The sequence below is a fragment of the Coloeus monedula genome (genome assembly GCF_965178545.1).
Source record: "Coloeus monedula genome assembly, chromosome: 10".
NCBI classification, from domain to species: domain Eukaryota; kingdom Metazoa; phylum Chordata; class Aves; order Passeriformes; family Corvidae; genus Coloeus; species Coloeus monedula.
In genome coordinates this window covers 16762484-16780549 of record NC_138790.1, presented here as the reverse complement: position 1 = coordinate 16780549, position 18066 = coordinate 16762484, and the positions used below count along the sequence as shown (strand labels likewise).

Here is an 18066-nt window from a genome sequence, read left to right as displayed (position 1 = left end):
GCATTGAGACCTACAAAGAACCAGTATTTTAACTGTGTGAAGTCCAGTATGACTCAGCTGTGCTGAGACTGTAACACGGTGTAGCTGAAGCACCCACAGGCTGTAGTAAATTTTGGGTCTGGTGCTTTCCTGGGCTTCCTACACACATTTCCTGAGAACCAGTTGTCCCCTCACAAAAATGAGACCTCATGGCTTGTCTGCCCAGTTACCCCTGCTGTTTCAGTAGGGGGAATTGCGGAGGAATTGTGGAGGAATTGCGGAACAGATGTTACCTGCTGAACATGCAGAAATTCTTGGGACAAAGTGTAAAAATTACCAAGCAGAAATAACACCCAAGGATCAAGTGCTAAGCACACTCAAAGATTTAAAGCCAGATGGGACTGTCTAGTTCAAGCTGAATGTTGTGAGCTGTGAAATATCACACCTGCTTTGATCCCATATTTATACATACATAACATACCTTTACAATTGTTCACCTCTATTGACACTTCTTAAATTTTACACTGGAGGATTAATGTCCAGTTTAACCTCAGTGCAGATCCAGAAGCTCACGTCTGTGTGTGACCACAAGCTTTTTATTGATGGTTTTTTATATGCTTTCTAAATTGATGTGGGCACTGACAATAGTTAAGTAAACAATGACTATAATTAATGTATGCAAAACAACATAATGAAGCAGGGGAAATGGAGATGTTTTTTCCTGAAGAAATTTAAAAAGTCACTGTTGAGCAACATCCAGGCTACTTCTGACTTGTGGAGCTAGAAGAATCTTGTAATTCCTGGTGGAGGAGCTAAATTAGATCTGTTAGCTTTATCTGTATGCTCCATTTCACCAGACGCGCTCATCCAACAATCACAATAGTCCTAATGACTTGATTTCCTCCAGTGTGTTTACAGTGAGAGTCAACACAGTCTGATGCCCTGAGACCTAACATGCCACGTACAGGCAGTGTTTTCAATCGGTGCTGTAGGCTCTATGAAAAGAAATTTCTGCCTGATAACCTGGCTCAAGTTGTTGTTCCACACTTGTATACAATTACGATGCATGAGGAGTCCTGGTCTCTTCATTAAGCACCTTCTGAAAAATATGTTATTTTTATCAAGAACAGCACTATAGAACCCGGTACCCCCATGGGCTGCAGGAGTACTGTACTGGTAAAATAAATCACATAGAAAATGTCAGGCCAAGGGGTGCTTTTTCCTGTATGCAGCATATATTTATCCTTACAAGTAACAGTTACAGGGAATTTCCATTGTACAAATGCCTAGCTTTGGTTTCTGAGGCATCAGACAACTCCAGAGACGTATCTAGGTTTTATCTCTGATAGTAATTTGTCATTGACTATTCTCAGTCTGAAGGCAGCAGCATCACTTTTTCCTTTTTGAAGTTTCATTTCACTGCATTTCGGTGGAAGGTACATCTTACTCTGCTGTATTTTTCACATCCACCTTACAGTGGGCGGTAGGACAGAACCCTCTTTCCTTTTCTCTGTCTCTGCAGGTGTGATCAGTGCGTGAGCTGTCCCTCAGGGACACGTCGTTTAGTTTTTTCCCCTTGCCATCACATTTTCCTCATTCCGCCCGAGGCAGGATTTGGTAAGGGTTATCTCAGCAATCACTGTGCTTTTTCCCGGAGCTTCGAAGTCGGGGTCGCACCGAAAGCTCCGGGGCGGGGGAGGCTGAAGCGGACCGCCCGCCGTAGCGCCCGGTGCACGCCGGGAGCTGTAGTCCCCCGCACCACTGGGTGCGCCGGGGGGGCGCGGTGCACGCCGGGAGTTGTAGTCCGCGGGTGCGGCGGGGCGGGGCGGGCGCTCGCCCCTCCCGCGTGACGGTGTCGCGGCGGCGGCGCCGGGGCCGCGCGCGCGCCCGGGATGGAGATCGGGCCCCACGCGGGGCACGCGGAGAGCAGGTGGGGCAGCGCGCGGCGGAACACGCGCGGGAGGGGCGGGTGCGGGTGTCCCGGGGACGCGGGCCGCGTAGGCGCCCGTCGGAGGCGTGACACGGGGCGCGGGTGTGACACGGTGCGCAGCGCCAGTGCCGGCGGTGCGGGGCAGCGTGTGCGCGCCGGGGGGCGGCAGGGTCCTGTGTGTGCACGCGTGGGGTGACGCACAGGCGCGCGCCCGCGTGTGTGTGTGTGTGTGTAAATGTATCCAGGACGCGGCGCGGGATGGGCGTGCAGGAACGCGGGTGGCAGCAGTGCCAGCAGGCGCGTGGTGCCTGGGAAGCAGTAGGGATGCGCAGGGGATGCTCCTGGAGAGCTCACGTCCTGCGTGGGTGTGTGAGAGTGTGCGCACAGCCAGCACCAGGGCGGAGGTGTGGGGGTATCGGGGGGCGATCAGGGCAGGAAGAACCCTCCCGTGAGTGGGATCAGTGCTTGCAGAGTGTGACACTGCCCCCGGCTCCGTCCCTCGTGGCACACAGTGGGCCGGGCTGTCAGAGCCGTAACCCACCCGAGGCCAGCGCATCACTCTACTCCATGGCCTGGGCAGGAGTCTTGGCCGCTGGAGAGGCAGTGACGGCTACGGATGTGCACCCTCAATACCTGATGCTCTGTCCCCGCTCTGTCCTCCATCAGTAATGGCCAACACAGCAGCTGCCAGGCCTCTGCTTCACGCACCTTGAGCTTAGGGGCGAAACCACCCCGCCCTGACGCCACTCTGCCACCGTTCCGGTGACTCTGCAGCTTGCTGCTCTGGGATCCTATCTTCTGTCCCTCCTGGCAGTGGTCTGCATCCCCTCTTCTAGGTGCTGGGCAGAAATGTATTTATTTTTCTCTTTATTCCTGAAGGCGAGGCCCTGCGCCTGCACGTGGCTGGCGGTGAGCATGGCCGCACTGCAGTGATCTCACCTGCGTGGTCTTCGTTTGTGCTTCAGGCCTGGTTTTTCTTGTTCGCATTTATGTGAGCAGCAGAGGCTGTTTCCTGGAGGTGTTTTGATGATGAGTCCTATTTACTTCAGGTTTTCATGTGTGCATTCGTTTTGCCCTGGTGCTCACAAGCACAGGGTGAATGTTAGATGGAAATTGGAAGTGTTGGCTGGGGAGGAAGGAGCAGCTGAAACTTGATATGGAAGAGAAGCATTCCTTATCTGAGAGGCTCAGCCAGTTGCTCTATTCCTGCTTGCCGTATCAGCTGGGAAAATGCTACCGGTGCTTTTAAAGCTATAGCACGGGTTTGGGGTGCCTTCTGATTTGCACGGTTCGAGCTGTTCTCCCACTTTACTAATGCTTCAGACACAGCAGGTTCCAAAAGGTAAGAGGAATTGCCTGCATTCACTGCTTTGTCTTTCCAGGCTCATCTTTGTGCATTTTCTTGCGTTTGCAAGCACAAGTCCTGCACTACCAGACTCTGCCATCGTGTGACTAATACAGCTGGGGTGGTGCCACCCCCAGCACTCCCCCAGGGACAAAGGAAGGTGTCATCCCCCACCGGTGCTGGCACATGCAGGGGCCTGCTTGTTCTTCTGGCTGGCACTGATGCCTTGGGGAGGATCCTGCATGGGATTTTGTCCTTTGTGTGATGGGTTTAGCATTTTTATTCCCAGTGAGGTGCCATTTCACACAAGATTGTGGCAGTACTGATAAGATAGAGATCACTAGGTCCATCTTCTTGTGAATTACAGAAAATGCAGAAGCAAATGAGGAAATGAGAGAGGAAAATGAGGATCTTGTGCTGGATTTTTCCTCCTAGCAGGAGGTCTGAAATGCATCGAGTGGCAGGGCTGTAATGCCAATGTCCATGGAGGACATTGTCCATGGAGGCAGGAGAGTTAGTGCTGTCCTGCTGGGCAGAGAGCAGGGCTCTTGGGCTGCTGCAGAGGACACAACAGTTCTAGGGGCCAGTGGTCAGCTGAGCAGGTTAGCAAGAGCTGCCACCTTTGTCTCTGGCTCCAGCAAGACCCTCAGGGACAGCAGAGCCGCAGGAGAGGGTTCCTAAAGGGAACCTGTGCTGTAAGCAATGTAGGGATGTGAGCAGCTGCTCTCAGGGAGAGGTGGCCTGCTGTGGGGATCTGCTCTGCCTGTCACTGCCTCTGGCTGCCTGCATGCTTGTCACAGGCAGGTCCTGTGCAGATTGAAGCCCACTGGACAGTACCCTGGGTCCACAGGTTGTGGTCATCTGCTTGTGAGAGACTTAGTCAGATGAACAGGTAAAGCTATCTGCCATGGCAAGGCTAAAAACCACCTTGAATCCCTATTTTCTTCCCTCATCCTTTGCCAGTGCAGAGCAAGAATGCATCAGTAAGCAGCAGCTCGAGGCTGTGTTTGCTGAGGGCACCTTTTGTGGTTGTGCCCCCATTTTATATCAGTGCCAGCTTTTAGCATGGATGCAAGTTACCCTGCGTGTCCCTTTTCCGGCCACCCGCTCAGCTATTCCTGCCCATCCCTGCTGGGCTGGCAGAGCTCTTCTGGCTTCCTCTGTCTTGTCAGCCACTCCCCGTGACTGCAGATGAATTGCACGAAGCCTGGCTTTCTTTAATCCCTTTTCCCAGCAGTGCTGAGCCTGCTGGAGGAGCAGGCGGGGGATTCCAGGGAAGGGGCTGCTGGTTGTCTGGGAGATCTGGGGACAACGAGGCGGGAGTAGGCTCTGAGCAGGGCAGGTTACGTGGTGTCTTCGGTTTCTGCAGGAGGAACTGACAGCCAGCAGAGGAATGAATGTCCTTGGAGATTTGTCAGAAGTCCCTCCATAACCTCAGCATCCTTAGCCCAACCTCTTTAGTGTGCCAAGAAGGATCAAGAGAGTCTTCCAGGTGCAGGTCAGGGTTCAAGCAGCCATTGCTGGGTGCCTTCTACAGAGCACAGGAGATACACAGCAGATGATGTTTGCCAGAAAGATGAGCTTCATTTTTATTTTTCATTTTTGAACGCTGGCTACCTGTGTGTTTCTGTTTTGGAAAGTAATCAGGGTTTGGTTTCATTTTAAACAAAGAAGTCAGCAGCATGGCTCCCTGCCTCTGCTGTGAGTCACGTTTGCTGACTTGGACCAAGAGAAGTTCCTACCCTTGCTGGCATGGAGGGGCTGAGAAAGCCTTGAAAGAGCAAGTAGCATTCCCTGTTGTCAGCAGTTGCAGCATTAAGCCATTTTTTGCTCCAAAGCTGGATTCTGTATTTTATCACTCCAGTGTGAAATATATATTCGGGACAGTTATATTTGGGACAGTTCCTGATCGCAGCTTGATGTTGCTGTACCTGAAGGTGGAGTTTGTTGTGGTGAAGAAAGGAGACCCAGTGCCAAGTTTGTGGAGCTGGTGGTTAAAATTGGAGGCTGGATCAGAGGTTGTCTTTAAGGGAGGATAAGGATGCAGCTGAGATCTCACCATTGCTCCATGGCCCCTGCAAACACCCTCGGCCCTTCTGGCTGGGGGAACCAGGCTCTGCTAGATCAGGAGAGCAGAAGTATGTGTGGTTCTTCCAGGGGAAGCTCTGGTCGTGTTCTGTGACCCTCTGGGGTGTTACTCACTTTGCCCTTATTGTAAATTGGGGTGTTTTCATGATGTAATATGAATTGGCCTTACCCCATGCCAGGCCTTCTATAGCACTAGCAAAGTAGAATTCTCCTTATTCAGGAAAAAAAGCAGATTTCTTACTAGTGCTCGGAACACTGTCAGAAAAGGGAACTTGGGCTTTCTCCATCCCTCCTGGCAGCTAAAACCCAGGCTCTGTCAGTGGGAGGGGAGGGAGCAAACCCTACCGCTAATTCGGGGTTGCCCCAGAGTTTGGTCAAAGCTGAAATGTGGTTAGCTGTGCTCTCAATTTCCCTGCCACCTGCAGCTAACTATATGGGTCTTCATTTCTTCAGCCTTGTGTCACTGTGTGCTTTTCAGCATGTTCCAGCCCAGTAACAACTGGGGTTAGGGTATCAAAAAGGTCTTGTGTGTCTAACTTGTGAACTGCTTTGGGCCAGGAAGTCCTGTAGGATACTTACCAGGATTTAATTCACTTTTGGTGGATTCAAGATCACCTCTGCAAAGGTGCTTTAATTATGCTGTTCATTCTCTATGTGCTTTTGTGTTCAATGTTTTAATGTTTTGAGGTTATTTTGTTCAAGGATTGCTTACCCGTAGTTTCCCTGTGTTAGGAGAGAGCCATGGATCCTGGTTTCCTACATCTTGAGATGCACAAGTCCTTCAGTGAAACCATTCATTTGCAAAGGCACATCTCTTGAGTGTGCTACCCTCACATCCTTGTGTGCATTGCCTGCTTTTTATAGCATGAAATTACATGGGAGGGAGTTCCCCTGACTCACTGACTTGGAATATCAGTGGCGTGGCTGAGCTTTCACTTGCATTTCCTAACTCTGAGTGTTGCAAACATCTTAGGGAGGAGCTGGTGATGTTTGAGCTCAGTGGCTGCCGGTGCTCTTTGACCAGGGACTGCCGATTCCTCTCTGGGCATCCGTAGACAAAGAACGTCTGCATCCCTCAGGGCAGGGATGGGAAAAGCCCATAAATTCAGAAGAGCTGGATCATTTTTTTTGTGTCTCCCCAAGCTGTATCTCCTTCAGAAAGCTGCCTCTGATTTATATCTGTGCATCTTTCTTCAGTCCCTCCTGAGATAAAGCCCTGACTGTGCCTGTGAATCTAAGTACAACACAAACATACACATGCTGCCATATGCACTGCAGCTGTGGTCTAGAGCTCCAGTGCTGTCAGGGTGACAGGCTTTGCTGGTGGAATGGGTTGGCTTCTGTGTGGTTTAAGTTTAGGTGGGCACTGAAAGTGGTGATGTTTCCCTCGTGAGGAAGGGGAGTGAATGGGAGCTTGAAGTAGAGCCATTAATTAATGATCTGCTTGTTCAACTGATCAGTTTGGCAGTAGTGAACTAGTCTCAAAAAGAGAATATTGGTGAGAAAAGCTTTGTATTAATTACCAGAAGTATGCAGCTCACAGTTTGATCCCCAAGGGATGAAAATGAAAGCAGTTTTAAAAAATGTTATTTATTTTAATTTTTTTCCTTTTTTTTTTTTTCCTTTTTTTTTTGAGTCTCAATTTGGTTTTGGCTGTGGTAGGGATTAACTGCTGAAACACCTTCTTGTTTCTTGCCAGTTGAAAACCTGAACTTTCATTTTAAGGTGGCAGTTAGGGTGCTTTTGTTACAAACCCTGCAGAGACATTTTTTTGTTGTTGTTATTTACACTCCTAACTATACCTTGCAACATTCCTGTTCTTCTGAGAGAGTGGCTCATATTTGAATATGTGTTTTTGACAGCTGCTGTTCATCTGGCAACGTTGTCAAGCAGCTTGAGGGGGAACCTCAGTCATCCAAAGCTTCCTTCCCCAAAGCTGCTTTTTGCATAGTCAAATGATGTTTCCTCTCTGCACCATCATTCCTGCTTTGTGGCAGATAATGTTGATTTCTTGCTGTATGCAGGGCAGCCGAGGGGGATGATATTGGTGAATTGTTGTGCATGCTCTAGAGTTCACCAGCAGTTTGCTAATCTCTGTCCAGAACATGACGAAGGCTTTTGCAAGTTGTGCCTACAGCAGCTCAGGGCCCAGAGAGCAGCTGTACAGCTGGAGATGCAGATGAAGTGTCATCTCCCTGGGAGAGGAGCACCTCTGCATCCTGACAGGGCTGGAGTGCTTGATGTGGTGTGCATTCCTCAGGGATTGCTGCTCTGTAAACACAGGGTCTGCTCGATGTGGTGGCCCTCACACCGTTCCTTACAGCTGCTGTGCTCCTGAGGGGCTGCTGCTCTCTTAGAGAGAGCATGTTGGTGAAGCAAGAGGCTCAATAGAGAGATAACCTCCAGTTTTTTGGCCCAGACTGGGCAAGTGGTACATTGCAGGAGCCATCAGTCTGTTCTGTCTGTCTCCTGGTGGTGGCTACCAGTCATCAGAAGAATCATTATGATACAGGCAGTTGTCCACAAACAATAATGCCTGGAGGTAAAGTGCTTCAGCTCACCTTTGCTAGCTTCTGGACCACCAACGGTTTCAGCCTGAACAGACTCCTTCGAGAGAGTGTTCCTGTTGCAAAGCTCCTCTTGCTGTATCTCTGATGTATCTTGATGTGTTCCTCTGCAGGAAGGAGCACTGGAAGCTCCTTGGCAACCTGAAGACCACAGTGGAAGGTTTGGTGTCCATCAGCAACCCAAATGTCTGGTCCAAGTATGGCGGCTTGGAACGGCTCTGCAGAGACATGCACAGCATCCTCTACCATGGGCTTATCCATGACAAGGTACAGCTCTGTCCTGCCAGCACAGCTGTCTGTTTGTCTGTCTGTCTGTCACAGCCTCAGTGCCTGTCACAAGCAGGGCTGCAGCTCACTTCTGTGCTCATAGCACAGAGTAGGCACAGCGCTTGTACCAATGTGGGAAGTGATGCAAGCGGGGACTGAGCTTGCCTGGCAAATGCTGTGGTTGTCAGGGGGACCTGGGTGCACGTTCTTTCTATCTCATCTACTTTCAATATGGTTTTTCTAAGTATTTGTGCCCCCTGTGCTGAGGCCAGCCCCTCTCTTCTTTCTTTGTGCTGCAGCCAAGCGATTAAATTGCATTTGCAGTGAGTCAGCCCCGTATCATCTGCACTTGGACAAGTCCCCAGCGAGGCCTGGCAAGAGAAACCTCGCATCTTTACTGTTTCTGGTTAGCTGTGTTAATAACAGGAGCTGGCAGCCAAACCCGCACTCTGCGTGAATGGGATCACTCTTTCCAGGCTCTTGTTGTGCCTGCAGTTGCTCACACAGCCTTCCCCCTTTCTGTGGCTGCGTGGAAGAATTTTTCTTTCCCACTTGTGTGCAGAGGCTTGAAGATCTCCCCTTCAGCTTGCAATTACCAGCACAATTAATTTACAGTGGAAAGGTGAAGCAAGGTGTGGAAAGGTGAAGCAAGGCTGCAGGGCATGCCTGGGGACAGGCTTCCCATCAGTGGCTCTGCCACCCAGAGAGAAGAGAAGAGAATGGCACAGAGGAGCCCCAGGCAGCTTGCCCGGGCCAGCTGGGTCCCGGATCAGGAAAACTGCCCCTATGCAGTGCTGCACCCAAGCTAATAAACCTCCAGGAAGAGCCTGACTGGCAGGTTGTTCAAGCAGGGAGCTTTGCTCCCTGGATTTTTTAAGTTTGCAGACAGCATTAGTTGAGGTGCTGCTCTGTTGCTGTTAGTCCCCAGCTGCATGGACCAGGGACCTTCTCTGGGAGATTGCCAGATAGAGGAGCTGCCTTTTCCATGTGAGGTGTGCAGTGCTCCCTTCTGACAGACCTGCTATTCACAGGCTTCAAGAAGTGAGGTTTAAGTAATTTATACTTGTCTGTCTGTTGGTAGCAGTTCATGCCAGACTTGCAAAGCAGGATGGTGTGTTACCTTCCTCAGTGCTTTTACTATAGGCAAAGACAGCTCTTCCACTCAGGAATGTCTCCTCTGCTCAGGCATGTGTGACAACAGTCAAGCTATGGGAGTTGCAAAAGGAGGTCCATAAAAATACAGCTTCCTTATAGCAGTTGTCTCATAGTTGCTCCAGCAAAACATTTCCGTTTACTTTTTATTTTCTTGGCAACTTTTTTGCCTACAGCTGGGAATTAAAAAGAAGGTGAAAAAATACATACGTACACATTAAGAAAACTAGGGTAAGAGTTTTTTAAACTTTAGAATTAATTTTATTTATTTGTCCAGAAAACCCAATTCAGTCTAGAAAACTAAAATTGCCGTGTTAGTTTTCTAGTCTTATAAAACAAACTACTCCCCCACCGAACCCAAGAAACCACCAAAACAGAAGCCATTCCTCTGTCACTTGTGAAAGAGGAAATAGGGATGGAAGTAAAAATAATCAGCTTTTTGGTGAAGAGATACTTTTTGGGTCTGTGTTTACAACCAATAGGGTGGAGAGGAAAACAGCAACTCTGCTGCAGTTCCTCTCTAACGGGAAACCCCTCACTGTCTGAATAAAGCAGAGGCAAACAGCATGTCCTCTCACGGCAGCAAGGGACTAACGGGGATGTACTCATTTAACTGGCACTTGGGAGGTGGTACCTAACTGTGCCTGTCCTGGGCAGGTGTGCTGCAGACAGAAGGATTACTGGCAGTTTGTGAAGGACATTCGCTGGCTGAGTCCAGGCTCTGCTCATCACCTGGAGAAGGTGGGTTCTGGTGGGGTGGCCTTGTGTACCCAGTGGGAGGGGAGAGGGCAGCTGGGCTGGAGCCTCACCCATGGGACAGTGGTGCCTGGGCTGCTGTGAGTAAAGTGGCTCCATGGCTTGTGGAGGCTGATGCAGCCGTGTGTTTGGGTACAAGCTGTGTCCTGGGAACTCAGTGTGGCTTGGGCTGAGACAATTGGCTGCTTATTTCTCCCAGGCCAGTCTCCAGCTCTGCTGGGCTGGGTGCAGCAGGCATCACCATGGGAACTGGCACAAGCAGGGCTTGTGTGTGCGCAGGGGTGATTCATGTGTCTGTGCAGATTTCTAAGGGTCTGGGCTGTGCCATTTCTGGGTTGTGACTTCACCATGCATTTATTCTCCCATTCCTGACTTGTGCCAACTACTGGTATATGGGGATGCTCTTGGTCCTTGGCTGCACCATGCTGACATCCGTGTTCCTGCTGTGGATGGGCATAAAGGGCTGGCCACTGGTGGTCGCTTTGTCCAGCCTGCTGTTGGGGGAATGGGGGTGTAACTCCAGTCCAGCTCTGCAAGCTGCAGCAGCTCAAGCATTGCCATAGCCTTTCCCAGCTAATGCGTCAGCTAGAAAATGACTGTCGCCACCGGGGTCAGATTGGATTTGGGCGCATGGGATCCCTCCAGGTCAGGGGCAAGGCTCATGGGTGGGAGAGTGTGCAAGCGAAATTCGTTGTGCTGGTGGCTCTCAGAGGACTTTGGTCACTGGCTGACCTTTGAAGCATTGTTCCTGCCTGGTGCTTTTGCCTACTTGGTGACTGGGGAGCTGCTGGGACATGCCCTCTTTGCTGCTGATGGTGACTGGCACGGGAAAGCTGCTGTTATCAAGGGGACCAAAGCCATGTGGCAGAAACAAGCCCTGCTCCCCTTCTTGCCTCTGCCTGCCTTAACCTGTGCCTGGCGTCCCTTTCCAGTTCATCAGCCTGCAGGAGAGCGGCCAGCGTGACCCTGAGGGCCCAGGGGACCAGGCCATTGCGCAGCTGTGGCTGCAGCACAGCCTGCAGTGCCACTGCCTGTCGGCGCAGCTGAGGCCGCTCCTGGGGAACCGGCAGTACATCAGGAAGTTCTACACAGGTAAAGAGCAGTGGGCCTTTTCCTTCTTACTAGGAAAATATCTAGCTGGTGGCATTTCCAAGCTGCGTGGGAGTGAGGGAGGACAGCAGAAAAGTTGATTTGCATGTGAGCAACTGGTGTGTCAAACCATGTGGGTGAGAGAGACTCCCTTGAGCAGCATTTTTTTCTCCCCAGATACTGCCTTCCTGCTCAGTGACGCACACGTCACGGCCATGCTGCAGTGCCTGGAAGCTGTTGAGCAGAACAACCCCAGGCTTCTGGCTCAGATTGACACCTCCATGGTGAGTTGAGGTCCCGGATTTTCCATCTGGCTCTCCCCAAATGCCGACTGGCTGCGGCTGCTCCTGCAAGGTCACATTCAGGGCACTTGGAGCCCTTGGACAAGAGGCTGGACTTGGAACTAGTAAAAGTTGCTCCAAGAGGGGAGGACAGTGGGGAACTGGTCCTTGTCCTGCCTGCATGACCTGTCAGGGATCAGGGTGGCCGAGATGGCTGTGTGGAGCCTATAGTGGGGCACTTTGGTTCAGGCTTGCACCAAGGATTTGAGTAGAGGACCTGAGGACTAGTTCCTTGTAAGAGGCACCTTTGAAGCCCTCTCCAACAGTCCCAGGCTTCAGGGTCAGCAGAGCGGCCTAGTCATGAGGGACAGTCACCCTCTGAGAGAATGGGCAACGCCCCAGGACACCTGGGTGCCTACTCCTACTGATTATGCCAGTGACCCCCTATGCAGCCCTGCGCCAGCTGCCCCCTCTCCAGAGGAGGGAAACAGCAGCTGCCTTCTTTGCACAGAGCTCCCCAGAAGAGAGCAATTAATGAGGCTTCATTAAATGGGGGCTGTGTTCTTTCAGCTGGCCGGCACGTCACTGCCGTCCCTGTGCGCGTCAGACCCTTCTGCTGGGACAAGAGAGATGTGTGATCGCAGCACTGAGGGACATGAGAGCCGTCTGCCGGGAGCGCTGGGCTGCCTGGATCATTTCACTGAGAGCCTGGTAATTTCCCAATGGGAATCTGTCCTGTAGCTGTGAACAAAGAGCTGCTTCCCTTCTGTGCTGCCGTGTTTTTCCCCACCCCCCCACCGTTGTGTTCCCAGGGCTGCCACGTCGTTTGTGGTTGGTGACCAGGCATTTGCAGGTTGATCCCTTTCTGTTGCTACTCTTTTGACATGTAGCCCCATAGATGCTGATTTATTGATGATGCCACCTCTCTTCAGCTTACTAGGAAGAGTGGCAATCCATCTCCAGTGACCAAGAGTCAGAGCCTGACTGTCCTCCCTGCATCCCTATGCGTCCCTGCTGCCACCTGCACACAGCAGCGCTGCTTTGGGTCCTTTTCCAGCCTCCAACATCCAGCCTCCTCTGGCCCCGCAGGTATCAAGGGTGGCTGGGGAGCTTAAGGCAGACCCAGAAAAGACTTTACCTAGTTATCTGCTTGTGTGTTTGTTGGGGTGGATGGGTATGGAAGACTTCTGCCCATGATGGGAGGGAGGGATTTGCCTGTGGTGGGTGGACATGTTGGTGTGAAGCCACAAGCTTATTGCTGTAGGATATGTCTCCTTGTCTCCTCGTGCCAGAGTGTGTGAAATCATTCTCCTGCCTCTGTCCAGACAGGAGACCAGTGAGTTCCTGTGGCAGCTCCAACTCCAGCCAGCCCCAGGAGCGCTGCCCATCCACTCGGTCCTCCTCCTTCAGTGAGGGCAAGTCCCCTCTGGAGCAGCCTGGCTCTGTCACCCACTTCCACGTCCCCTCACCCAAAGACCCCTTCTCTCCAGCCAGCGAGATGAGCTCCAGCACCACCAGCCAGAGCGAGGATACCTGGACAGGGAGTCAGGATGATGCACAGAGTGATGTTAATGACGGGCCAGAGTACCTGGCCATTGGCAACTTGGGACGCCGGGGCCGGGCTTGCAGCAGCGCCAGCACCAGCAGCACCAAGAGCAGTAGCTCTAAACTCTTCTCCTCCAGCAGCTCTCAGAAGCTGGACTCAGTATCATCCCTGGGGGAGCAGGGAGCAAGTGGAGGTGGCAGCAGGGGCCTGAGCCTGTTGCGTCGGTCCAGCTTCTCGGAGGGACAGTCATCAACTCCACAGGGCATCCTCAAGAAGAGCCATGTGCGCTCACACTCTGACACCAACGTGACTTCTGGAAAGTTGCATGGTAATGGGACAGCTTCTCTGGGATGGCTTTTGGGTGTGGGAGTCCCTGGTACCAGAAGGCTGATGCTGGCCACCCCCTTGAGTCCATTGATCACGTTGGAGAGAGGGACAGTGGGCAAGTGACTGGACTTTTCCCTTAGCTTGTCAGCTCCACACTGGAATGATGGGATGACATCTTGCTTCCCAGAATGCCCAGGGGTGGACTGTTACTGGTACTGCAAGCTTTTACCAAAATCTTAGAAAATGGCAGCAATGCTGTGGCATCAGCTGTTCTGCTTCCCCACTGGCCTTGCTTGGCTGGGATATGGGACTGAGGCCTGGCCTCGTCCTGCTGGTAAGATGTTATCCCACTGCTAACCTGCTGGGTTCTCCTGTGGTCTTGAGTGAGTGAATACATACGGATGGGGAGAGTGGGGTGTGAGGGGACAACCAGTTTGTGGGAGTTTGCTCTGGTGCTGCCTTCATTGGAGAAGTGGAGGTCCTTGCTGAGTAGTAACCAGTCTGTCTCTGTTTTCTCTCCCTTAACGCTGTCCTTTTCCTCCTCTGTCTGCCCAGGAGGCCTCAGGGATATCACCATTATAATAGAAGATCCAGTGGCAGGTTTGGGAGCCAGTATAACAGCCCTTCATTAGTGATCATTGCATCAAGTTCAGGATTGCCATCAACCCATTAGTGTTCATTTAGAAAACCAAAAAAAAAAATCTTTCTTTGCTGTGTCCCAACTGATGCTTTGAAGTGTGGTCTGGTTTATGCATGCAACCTGACTGAAGATCCCAGCTTGGTTTGTGGAAGCAGTGGACCAGACCCAGAAGTGTGTCCAGCTCCCTTGCATGGCATTAGGGAGTGCTGGCCACCAAGTCTCTGAGCTGTATCCCCTGCCCTTCCCTCCACCCACTGCCTCGGAAGCCAGCCATCTCTTACCTGGTGAATAAGGGTTGGCAGCCAAGTAGGCATGGGCTTGAACATCTAATTTTTCCTTTTATTTTGTGGATCTGTGGCACAGGGAGGTTTGATGTTGACTGATTTCCAGTGTATGTACCCACAGCTGAGACTCCTGGATGCTCCTTTGGGCTCAGGGCAAAGAACTGGGCACTCAGACTTCTTGGTGTGGTTGTGTTGCAGTCAGTCCTGCTGAAGAAGACCCTGTCCCTCTGCCTTCAGGATGGCTTTTCCCCCGAGCAGAAATGCTGGGGTGCTGCCATCCCTTTGCCTCACATGCAGAAAAAGTCAGCAGCTCAAAAAAGTGGGCTGTTTTGTTTTGCATCCACTGAACAGTGGCACTGGGTTTGTTGACCTCACATCTGGGTGCTCTGTGTCTGGGAAGGCTCCTCCTTGGGGGTGATGGGTGTTCAGAGAGATGTGTCCAGCCCTGTGTCCTGCTCCAGCAGATGATGCTGAGCACTGCCTTGCTTTACCCTTCAGCAGTAGGCTCTGTTGTACGTGGCATCCACCTCATGAGGTGGTTTCTGTGTTGAGGTGGCTGCAGGACGCCCTGTCAGGCTGCAGTAAGTAGCTGTGAGAGGCTCCTACCCTGACAAGTCTCCTTTGTCTTCCAGCCTGTGGGGTGGGTTGATCCCAGGCTCCATCCTGGTGACTGCTGCTTCATGGCCTTCATAGGGAGAGGCTGGTATTGGTGGGCTCAGGAGCCTCCAGCCACATCAGAGTTACAGCACAAAGCTGGGAACAAAAGTGAGCAGGAAGTTGAGAGGACAGTGTTGCCCTTCTGTTACGCTCAGGATGTCAGCTGGCACCTGCCCTGTATCCAGAGCTGTGTGCTCCTGTCCCACTATGGCCAGGGTGTTTTCAGTCTCCTTCAGCAGTCCTTTGTCACCCAGCCACTCCATCCACGTGTTCCCTGGGGCCACAGCTCTCCGCAGAGCACCACATGTTCTTGGTCCCCAGTCAGGCCAGCTCCTGGCAGTCTCCACTGGCTCAGTCTGGCAGGGAGCTGCACCACAGTGTGTGCGTGGGGCAGAGCCCAGCCCACAGCCCGTGTAGGTCACCTTGGGCACTGCACCCAGGCTCCAGTGCTGTGTGTGGGGAGCCCTGGTTTATAGTGGAGCAGGGGCATGTCCTTCAGATGCCTCCTTGCTCTGGTGTCCAGGCTGCTTTGCAGGGCAGGGACCCCCACAGATCCTTTGGCTGCTCGCATTTCCCTGTGTCTCCTGTTCTCTGTTCTGGGGGATAACTGCCCTCGGAGATGCTCCATCAGGAAGAAAGGGCTGGCAAGAGGTACTTGCTGGAGCCTGGTGTGTTCCCCAGCTCTGCTCTGGGGTAAACAGAGGAAGGCTCAGGACTCGACTGTTCCATGGCTCTCGTGATCTTCTCTCCGTCATTCCCCTTCTCCTGCCTGAAATGCCTTTCTAGTTTTGTCTCCTCCTGGGCTTGCCCTCAGCTGTGGCATGGAGCAGGAAGATGTCTCTCCTTATTTCCATCCATTCATGCCTGTGTGTGTGATGCTGAGCCCCTTTCATTTCACCCTGTGCAGTGGCTGGGTGCCTCTGAGCTACTGAGGTGTGCCTGGTGTCATCTTCCCTTCCAGAGTCCCATGGTGATCCAAGTGGAGGGAGAGGGCCAGTCTCTGCTTCCACGCAGAGCAGTGAACTGAGCACACCCAGCTCCCTCTACATGGAGTATGGTGAGTACAGCCAGCTTCAGCAGGCACACTCAATCCTGGTCAGGTTCCTCCATGGTCTGCAGTGGCCTCAGCTGCTGGCACCTGCTTGTGGGATGCTGGCTGGGTGCTGGCAGGGCTTGGTGGCATGGAGATAGCAGGTCCTTCCCTCATACCTGTGTCTCTTCCTTTTCTAGACTCTGGACAGTACCTGAGTTCGGGGGAAGGGATGTTCAGGAGACCTTCAGAAGGGCAGTCCCTCATCAGCTACCTCTCTGAGCAGGACTTTGGTAGCTGTGCAGACCTGGAGAAGGTGAGAGAAGCAGCAGCAGCCTGTGTGCATTGGAGAATGTATCTTGGTGCAGGTTCAGAGACACTTCCTGCCGTGGGGAAGATAATGCCATGGTATTGCCTGCTGTAGAGCTGTGCACCGAACTCCAAGGTTGAGCTCCTTGGTGGTGTCTGGTAGCTGGGATCTGCCCATCCGTCATATACATGGCAGCTTTGCAACATGTTAGGGCCTCTCGGGGCCATGTGCTGACCCCCCAGAGTAGATGTGTTGCACATCCTCTTTGTAGGATGCCTGTTGTGTTTTGTGAGTATTCTGATGCCCAAGAAGGCTTTGTTTTCTAGGTCCTCATAGAAGAGTCATATTTTACAGGGCTGACAGAGGTTAATGGCTTTCACCACCATCCATGAGTAATAAGCTCTTTCCTGTCATAGGTGGGGAACAAAATTTTACCAAGTCTTAGTTCATCCAAGGCATAGCCTTGAATGCTTTTGCTCTTGCCTTGCAGGAGAATGCCCACTTCAGCATCTCAGAGTCCTTGATCGCTGCCATTGAGCTGATGAAATGCAACATGATGAGCCGGCAGCTGGAGGAGGAGGAGGAAGACAGTGACAAGGAGATCCAGGAGCTTAAACAAAAGATTCGCATTCGGCGCCAGCAGATCCGCACCAGGCACCTGTTCCCTACCTGCCAGGAGATAGGCTCAGACAGTGGGTGATGCGTTTTGGGCTCATCAGCTAGTGGGATGTGGGTTTTCTGTCCATTGCCTGTCCTATAAGCTGCCTGCCTTCCTGCCCGTTCCTTGCAAACAGTTAAATTGCTACCAAGGTGCTGCCAAGATTTGTGAAACTGCTGCAATTGAAGACCATAATGTGACAGATAACCATCCATTGATAACACTGCTGGCACTGAGTTATGGAATGTAATTTCATTTTGAACCCATAGTGTGTTCCATCTTTGAGCTCCATCCCTCCCTTCCCTGGCTGTACCTGGCTATCCCTTTCTCCCATAGCTGTCAGTGACCCTTCCACTGGTGACCTGGCTGTGATGCATTTCTCCCAGGTCTGGTGGCGACAGACAGCGGGTCCCAGTTCAGCTCCCACGGCTCCATGCGGCTCTCTGATTCTGGCTCTGTGGAGGATGTGGAAGAGTACGAGATCCGAGGTAGGAGGAAATGGCTGTGTTGGCTTCTTTCATAGAAACAGACTTCTTGGTGTGGTTGTGTTGGGGTCAGTCCTGCTGAAGAAGACCCTGTACTTCTGGCCTTCAGGATGGCTTTTCCCAAACAACTGGCTGAATTGAGTATAAGCAGAACAATCAGTTTCCCTCATGTGGTGGCATGATTTTCCTTCAGAATCTTCTGTAACCCTGTCATGTTCTGTGCCTCTGGCTGGTAGGTGGTTTCCATTTCATTGCCTGGTACACACAGCTGCTGTCACAGCTAGAGAGGTGGGAGAGCTGCCCTCCTGCTCTTCTTCTCCCCAGGCAGAAGGAGCCATAGCTCTGACCACTTACCTCTTGAATGGTGGGTGCTGGTCACATCCTGACCTGCAATACCTCTAGTCTCTGCTCCTGGCAGCTTGGGTGGCTGAGCTCATCACCCACAGGAGACCAGCCTGAGTCCCTGGGTGTTCATTTCCTTCAGAGCCTTGTTCATCCCGAGGTGGATGACAATAGTACCTCCATCTCTCTTACTTTAAAAAGAAGATGGAGTTGTCCAGTCTTCTTGTCTCCTGACTATTGACAGCAACCCCTCCTTTCAGTCCATGAGGGTCAGGTTTTGGGCTCAGTTTTGTAGCCCTTGGAGGAGTGTGTGAATTCAGTTCTGGGCTCTCC

At 52.0% G+C, this 18066-nt stretch overlaps 1 protein-coding gene across 5 annotated transcripts in view; it reads left to right on the top strand.

Annotated features, from left to right (window-relative positions):
* Positions 1-18066, top strand: part of RUBCN (rubicon autophagy regulator) — a gene marked incomplete at its 5' end in the record, with an annotated part of 28762 nt that overhangs the window by 2785 nt on the left and 7911 nt on the right. For 2 of the 5 annotated variants that reach the window (XM_082287828.1, XM_082287829.1), the window contains 11 exons: positions 8023-8176; positions 9986-10069; positions 11017-11176; positions 11351-11457; positions 12025-12165; positions 12387-12543; positions 12780-13328; positions 15870-15965; positions 16139-16254; positions 16739-16940; positions 17293-17394. In XM_082287828.1, coding sequence (XP_082143954.1) covers positions 8138-8176; positions 9986-10069; positions 11017-11176; positions 11351-11457; positions 12025-12165; positions 12387-12543; positions 12780-13328; positions 15870-15965; positions 16139-16254; positions 16739-16940; positions 17293-17394 — 1753 coding nt within the window. Of the gene's footprint in view, positions 1-1863; positions 1910-8022; positions 8177-9985; positions 10070-11016; positions 11177-11350; positions 11458-12024; positions 12166-12386; positions 12544-12779; positions 13329-15869; positions 15966-16138; positions 16255-16738; positions 16941-17292; positions 17395-18066 lie in introns of those variants that run through there. The other 3 variants (XM_082287831.1, XM_082287827.1, XM_082287830.1) reach the window with 3 other exon arrangements.